At 47.0% G+C, this 8,003-nt stretch overlaps 1 protein-coding gene across 1 annotated transcript; it reads right to left on the bottom strand.

Annotated features, from left to right (window-relative positions):
- Positions 1 to 6,524: 6,524 nt before the first annotated feature.
- On the bottom strand, positions 6,525 to 7,797 carry LOC119654135 (acidic repeat-containing protein-like). Its single transcript, XM_038059298.1, has 2 exons — positions 7,421 to 7,797; positions 6,525 to 7,104 (listed from the first exon to the last, which is right to left on the bottom strand). Exons 1-2 carry the CDS (start codon positions 7,795 to 7,797, stop codon positions 6,525 to 6,527), a joined length of 957 nt encoding a protein of 318 aa, XP_037915226.1.
- Between the last annotated feature and the right edge of the window lie 206 nt (positions 7,798 to 8,003).

An 8,003-nucleotide genomic window follows, 5' to 3' on the forward strand; every position in this document is an offset into this window, starting at 1 on the left:
GGACCGCTTTCCGCGCAAACCAGGTACTTCCAACAACCATTTCGTGTGACCCTGCTAATTGAATAATCCGCAGTCCGTTATCATTTGTTTTTTCGTGCAAGCTATGGGAGCCAACGTATCGCCTGAATACAGGCTTCGTCCCTACTTGACTGTTGAAATCTCCAAGTATGATTTTGATATCATACTTGGGACAGGCTTCGAGGGTTCGTTCTACTGCCTGGTAGAAGGTATCCTTCTCTGCCTGGTAGAAGGTATCCTTCTGCAGTCTCCTCTGTAGGGGCGTGAACGCTAATGAGGCTTATATTTCTAAACTTGCCTCGCAAGCGCATAGTGCATAGCTGTTCGCTTATGTTTTCAAAACCGATAACAGCAGGTTTCATTTTTTGGCTGACTAAGAAACCTACTCCGTGCACATGGTTTACTGGATGACCACTATAATATATGGTGTAGTGGCTCTTCTCCAGGAAACCGGTCCCTGTCCATCGGATCTCTTGTAACGCTGTTATATCAGCCCTATATTGAGACAGGGTATCGGCTAGCTGCTCATCAGCTTCATCTCTGTACAGGGAGCGCACGTTCCATGAGAACGTCATTTTCGGGACCGTCGTTGGAAAATTCGTCCAGTCCGAGACTACTTTCATGCCTCTGTAACTCTGTTTTTCTGGGTAGGATGGAGGTGGTTGGTAGATCACGTTTTGTTCTCCATCATGTGTACCAATCTACGTTACGTCCTGAGACCCATACTACCCTTACACCGCCGATCTGCTTATACTTAAGACTTTCAGTTACGTCACCAATCAGGAGCGTGTGTAGACACACGTTCATTAAAGGACATTTCTTTGGATTACCCCTTGTACATTTGTGTATATGTTCAAGAATTCATTACTAAAACTAAGATGCCATTTCCACCTTTATCTATTTCTTTAGACAATTAGAAAGGTTGACTCTTATCAAAACACTTCTATTCAAATTTTCAAAGCAAGAAATCTCAAATTATTTGCTTCCATGCCATTAAGTCAATGGTAACACGCATCCTAAAAACACCAGTTCTTACCGGCCATAACCGAAATGTAATTATTTCATTAAATACACCGACAACAAAGCGGAACCCACTTAAAAGGAAATGCCTTTGTTCCGGTTGAGCAGGACTCCGCAAAATAGACGGATGACGGTCCCAGCTAGTTCACGGTGAGCCTACATTAATCGTGTAAAATAATTTCCTAATTGAAGAAAATCCTTTAGACCTAAAATCCAATTAAACCTTCTTCAGTGTTGTATGGACATTAGAGTAACCATTCCGTAGGCGGGATTTCCCATAAGGAGTATTCTCCAGTGCGTTTAAAGCTTATGACTGAAGCTTAACAAATCACCATCGTTTTATGTTGATAAGGGTAAAAATGGATCATAGGCAGAAAATGAAGCTATGAAAAGACGCATTAGGGATCTGTGCTGTTAAGGTAAATGGGAAGCACCAGACACTCAAAAATTGAACATGATTATGACGAAAAATTATAGCTATTTAGATAGAGGCTGGAATGCGTCAGTTGATGTTTACTCTAGGCGAATTGGAAGCTAATGGTATCATAAACGCCATTTGCATAGTAATCATTATTTGGTGAGCAGACAACTTTCACCCAGTTCTTCGGTCTCCCATTACACACTCGTACGTTCCTCTCCCGAAGGTCCTTGGAGATTTTGGGTAAAGGCAAATGTTCTCCTTTTATGTATTAAAGAAGTGCTTTGGGTGGATTAGAGTGCATCCTCTTCGATGTGCAATTTTCATCGAGAAATGCTTGCTATCTGCGAATCAATAGATATGAATTTACATCAATTATTTATTCAACTCAAGTAAAATTGTTCGGATAAAAGGATAACTTGTTTATTGTAAAAAAAACGCTGCTTGCTTTGCTTTAAGAACTGTCATGGCTAAATTCTTGATGCTTGCCTTCACTGATTGTTGACTGCGTCCTGAACATGAATGCCAAGAACGAATTAATCGGGGGCTCCATCGGCGGCCTCCTCGTCTACCCCAACGACAACCTGTTCGTCTGCCCCAACGACGTCCTCCACGGCGGGATCCACGATGATGTTTATGAACTCGTTTGTCGGGTTGATTTCCAGTTTCCTCAGATGGATCAGCTTCCTCTGCTAGGGATTCAGGTTCGGATTCGCCTGGTGCTGGCGATGTTTCTTCAGCGCAATCAGCAATCAGCAGATGTGTCAGGAACTTTATCTGTTTCATCGGCTGTGCCATCAGACTCCGGTTGTCCATCGTCAGTAGATACATCAGAGTCTTATTGTGCATCGTCGGGGTCAGATTCGCTTGGCACTAGTGATTTTTTGTTAACACATTCAATTTATTGATCATATTTGGTTTGTACATAGCTTATGGCTAAACTTAATACTAAACTTATCTCTAACAGTATAAAACTTTTCCTAGAGACTAACATTGCGTATATTACTGGACTTAAATTAAGGTAATACTAAGTTATCCTAAGACTTATGCTATAGAGGGGAAAGTCAGGAAAAACCCCTCTTATTTTGTAGTTTATGCGGCGAGATTATTGTTTTGCGTGAATGGGTGGAGGAAGGATACATATAGGGGATGGTGTTCTTATTGGGCGGTGGAGTAGACGAGGCCAGGCCGATGTCAATCGTATGGGCGGTTAAATAATATCAGTTTGCCGTTGTGATAGCTGCTGTTCTGAGAGGACAGGGTTAGGAGGTCTGCAGGGAGGGAATGGTGACGGTATGGGGGGTTCGTGTTATGGTTGCGGATGTGGGAGTAGAACTGGATAAGGTTATTTTCGTGGGTTTGGCATTTGGTGAGGAATTTGGTCAGTGAGATGAGGAGAATCTGGTCTATGCGGGAGCATTTTATCTCGTCATAGACGGCTTGGTTGGGGTGGAGATATTATTGGGAGAGGGATAGGCGGAAGAACCTCCTTTCGCGCACTCGTAGACGTTCCATTTGGGATGAAGAGACGTCGCACCATGCGACGAATCCGTATGTGATTAGGGGACGGATCAGCTGCTTGTAACAGTAGAGTTTGACTTTGGGGGAGATAGCGGAGTCTTTCTTAAGGATGGGCCATAAGGATTTTAGTCCTGTTAGGGTTTTTGCGATGATGGAATTTACCTGGGGCACGGGTGATAGGCGGGTATTGAGCGTTATTCCCAGGTATTTAGTGGATTGGACGGAGGGAATGGTGGATGTTCCGATTTTGATCTTGAGGTTGCGGGTGTCGGCTCGCATCTTGCGGGTAAAGGTGGCTCTATCGCGGAAGACGATGGCTTCACATTTGCTGGGGCTGAGGAGGAGTTTCCAGGATTGGAGGAATTTGTTGAGCGTTAGGATTGTGGTACTGATGCAGTTTTGGGCGGATTGTATGTTTCAGGACGAGGTGTTAAGAATCAAGTCATCAGCGTGTTGGACGGTTTTGACCGTTAGGGGAGAGTTGGTGGGGTGTTGGAGTGGTATATCGGCGGTATAAAGGGAAAATAGAGTTGCTGACAGTACTGAGCCTTGGGGGATGCCTGCTGGTGAATTGTATGGGTCGGATAGGGTATCGTGGATACGTACTCGGGCTTGACGGTCGGACAGGTAGTTGATGATGAGTTTGCATAATTGCGGATGGAATTTGAAAGTGTGGGAGAGTTTGTAGGTGAGGCCTTCGTGCCAGACTGTGTCGAAGGCTTTTTGGATATCAAGGAGGCAAGCGGTGGTGGGGATGTTGTTGTTTATCTGGGTTAGGATGTCGGTTTTGAGAACTAGGAGGGCGTGTGAGGTGCCGTGGCCACGCCTGTTGGCAAACTGGAAGGGTGGATAATGTCGTGGTCGGTGATGTGTTGGAGCATGATGTCGTGGATGACGTGCTCGAAAATTTTCGATGTCACGTTGAGGAGGGAGATGGGGCGGTAGCTGCTTGGGGAGGCTGAGGGCTGATCCTTTTTTAGGATTGGAACGATATGGGATTCTTTCCATGGAGAGGGAAAGTAGGCAGATAGCAAGCATTGGTTGAAGAGTTGGGCGAGGAATGGGCATAGCGATTTTGTACATTTTTTTAGGATGATGATAGGGATATGGTCAGGGCCAGATGACTTTTTGTTGTTTCGGGAAAGGATGATGGATTCTACTGTCTGGGGTGTGACGGCATGTATTGGTAGGCAGTTGGGTGCTGTCTGTTGGGGTCGGGGGATTGGGAAATGGTTGTATATGCATGGTGTGGTAGTTAGGTGTTGGATGTATTGGCGCACCGCCATTTCTGTGGGTGGGTCGGACAGATGTAGAGTGGTGTTATGGGCTGCCAGGAAGCTGTTGGCAATCAGGTCGGCGTGGGTTTTGGGGGAGGTGTTATGGGAGAGGACGCTGGCTGCGCGCGGTTTCGCGAGGCGAGGGCAAGTACCACGTAGTTTGCTGCACGTTTGCCTATTGAGCGATGTATTCGCGTGCTTCACAGCCTAGTGGTCAGTGTATAACGTCTGAATGTGGGATTGGATGAGGTATGACAGGGAGTAGATACGTGATTTAAGGAAGTTAAACTAGGGAGCGTATCTTTGGCGGTGGAGTTGGCGTCTTAGGGTGGCTTTCTGCTTGATGAGGTCGAGGACATGGGGTGGGAGGGTGATTAGGCACTGGTAGTTTAGGGGTCTGAGGGGAATGGTTTCATTGCAGGCTTGTTGAGTTAACTCCGTGAACTTTTCCACGGCGGAGTCGATTTCGGAAGGAGACGGATTGGGCGGGAGGCAGATAGTCGAGAGTTTGTCGGCTAGGTTGTGGTTGAGTCGTTACCAGTTGGTGGCAGCGTAGTTGGGAAGGAATTTAGGCTGGGATTTGGGTAGGCGATCCGTGGTGTTGAAGTGGAAAATCACTCCGTCATGGTCACTCATGCCTGGAATGGTGGGAAGGTCTTGGGGGGAGGTGGGGTGGCTAGGGTGGATGAGGAGGTGGTTACTTACCAGGAAGAGGTCGATGAAGGAGTGGGTATTTCGCCGGTGGTAGGTGGGGAGGAGGGTAAGCTGTAGAGGTTGGGAGTGCCGCGTGTACCAATTGGCTAACCTATTGCCATTGGCGTTTATGGTGGTGTTATACCATGTATTATGTTTGGCGCTAGGTCGCCCCCTAGTACGACGGAGAAACCTTTGTGTTGACTGACTGGTAGGGTTTTGAGGTGCTGTGCTAGGTTGGAGATGTCGGCGGGATTAAGGGTTTGGTCGGGGCAGTAGAGGCTGCCTATTAATATTATGGAGGACGGTGTAAACCCGTTGGGAGTCTATGGGATTTGCTACTAATATGGCTGTGCCCCCGTCTTGGCGGTCAATGCGATCGGAGCGGAAGGTGGTATAGTTGGGGATATGCAGCTTATGCCTAGGGTTGAGTTTGGATTCGAAGGAGTAGGTTGGGTTTGTGGGCGGAAAGAAAATTGGTCAATTCGTGGCGTTTTTGTCGGCTGACGACGGAATTGACGTTAAGTAATACCACTTTAGTGGACATTACTGGGGGACACTTGGCAGAGGAAGGAGAAGAGCGCGAGTCTCTTCTCCATTGGTGAGGACAGGGAGTTGTATGTGGGGAGGAATGTGGTGAGTTGGAAGGCTAGTTGGGCTGTGGAGGTGTTGAATAGTGAGAGGATCTCGGAGTCGAGGTCGAAACTAGGTGTCGGGCGCGAGGCGTTCCTAGCCATTACGGCGTATGAGAATGGTGGGGATATCGGGTTATGTGAAGGAGTAATCTGGGCGAGCTTCAGTTGGGGACCGGGTTTGGTTGGTGGGCTGGGGTTTGGTTTTGTGGGGAGGGATTGTTGTGACTGGCGGGCGCGGGCTTGGACGAACATCGGGCAGTTGCGATAACTCGCCGGATGTGTGTTGGCTCCGCAGTTAATGCAGGATGGGTTCTCATCCTGTTTCTTAGGGCACTGGCGTGGACCGTGGGGGGTGTTGCATTTAACGCATCGGTATGGTAGGTTGCAGTTTGGCGCAGCATGCCCAATGCGCTGGCAGTTCCGGCATTGAGCTATTTCGTGAGTTGTACTGCCTCAAACTTGACGATGCAGTGGAACATCGCCCTGGCTTTCGTAAGGGTTGATTGTTGGAATTTGTCATCTCCTTCAAGGAGGTCTTGAGTTCTTGGACTTGTCTCCTTAGCACGGCGACTTCGTCTGCATCGTCATCGGTTGATTCGAGAGCCATAACTGGCTCGCTGTCTTCGGGGGCCAATTCCCGACTGCCTTCGGGGCTGGATGGGGCCTCGCCTTCGCTGTCCCCATAGGGGTGGATCCGTTTGGGCTCAGGATCCATCCCCTGGGGCGACAGTGACCTATCGTCAACTTGGCGCTTTGACATTGCGCCACACACAATTGATTTGTTTGGTATCACTTCTTTCACTAACGTTTTACTCGAATCACTTTTGTGCGTCAGTTTGTGCGTCATCGGAGGCATCGAGGGCATCAGTATCGTTAGAATCTGCTGGAATTTCGGGTTCTGATTCACCTGGTGCTGGTGATTCTTCGTCGGCGCCATTATCATCAGCAGGTTGCATTGTCAGCAGGTATATCAGGATCTAGTTGTCCATCTTCAGTAGATGGATCAGAGTCAGTTTGTGCATCATCGGAGACATCGGAGGCGTCAGAATCATCTGAGTTATTTAGATCTGCCGGAGATTCGGGTTCAGATTCGCCAGGTGTTGGTGATTTTCCGTTGGCGTTGTCGTCATCAACAGGTGCTTCCAGGCCGTCGTCAGTAGGGATATCAGGTTCCGGATGTGCATCGCCAGGAGAAGTATCAGAGTCGGATCGTGCATCATCAGAGGTGTCGGAACCCTTACAGGCATTAGAGACGTCAGAATCGTCAGAGTCGTTAGAATCTGCCGCAGATTCGGGTTCAGATTCGTCTGGTGCTTGTGATTCATCATCGGCGATGTTGTCATCAGCAGGTGTTTCAAGATCAACGTCAATAGGGACATCAGGTTCCGCTTCTCCATCGTCGGTAGATACCTCAGAGTCGGGTTCTACATCGGAGCCTTCAGAGGTATCAACTTCTTTTTTCCGAAGATTGCATCGTATAATTTTTGACGCATCTATCGTAATTTTTTCAAGATCGGTGCGACTTTGTTTTTTAAGATATCATCTCGAAGTTTTTGAAGCGCTTCTTGCAATTTTTCTACGATTAGTTCTCTTTATTTTCGGCGGTATCATCCTGAACTCGATGATGCGCCCATTTGAAATTTTTCCGCAATGTCATCTTCGAGTTTTTGGCCTGCCTCTCGCAATTATGCTAGGATCGGTTTAACTTTATCTTTTGTGTTGTTTTTGACGGATCTCATGCAATTTTACCACGATGTCATCTTCAAGTTTTTGACGGGCCTCTTGCAATTTTTCCACTTTATTTTCTGCAATATCATCGTGCAGTCTTTGACGCCAACATCGGTGCATTCCCAAATCGATTAGGGATGTCTACCTGAGGCTCAGGTTTGTCGTTGGCACCAGCAGGTGTTTCAGGTGCGTCATCAGCGAGGGCATCAGGCTCTGGTTGCTGTTCATTAGTAGATACATCAGAGTCGGGTTGTGCATCGTTAGCGGTGTCAGAGGCATCGGGGGTATCTGCAGCGTCAGAGTTGTCAGGATCCACTGTTTCATTGGCAACTGGTGAATTCACTACTTTTTCTGCGAAGATGTTATCGTGCGTCTCTTGCAATTTTTCCACGATCAGTGTAATTCCAAATTGATTGTGGATGTCCAGCTTCGCGACGGTGGGAGTCGTAAGGAGCAAAACTCCAATAAGTACATAAATTGGCTTCATGATACTAAGAGAAGAAATGATTAATTAGCAACAAATTGTCAAAGGATGGATATGGACAATCAAGGGATGTGCGTCTTTATCTTAAGATAATGTTAAGATAATGTTAAGAAGTTATTCAGGAATATTGGAATAATCTCTACTCCAAGCATTGTATCTATAGCTGCTTTTACATATTTACAAATACCAACGCACTTACATATTTTAAA

This window comes from Hermetia illucens, chromosome 4 (genome assembly GCF_905115235.1).
Source record: "Hermetia illucens chromosome 4, iHerIll2.2.curated.20191125, whole genome shotgun sequence".
Taxonomy (NCBI): domain Eukaryota; kingdom Metazoa; phylum Arthropoda; class Insecta; order Diptera; family Stratiomyidae; genus Hermetia; species Hermetia illucens.

What these genes read in the sequence shown, in the direction of transcription:
- LOC119654135 (XM_038059298.1), bottom strand. Translation starts at nt 7,797, where the DNA reads ATGAAGCCAATTTATGTACTTATTGGAGTTTTGCTCCTTACGACTCCC. An exon ending in CGATTTGGGAATGCACCGAT is followed by an intron (nt 7,105 to 7,420) that starts GTTGGCGTCAAA and finishes TAAAAAACAAAG; the next exon opens with TCGCACCGATCTTGAAAAAA.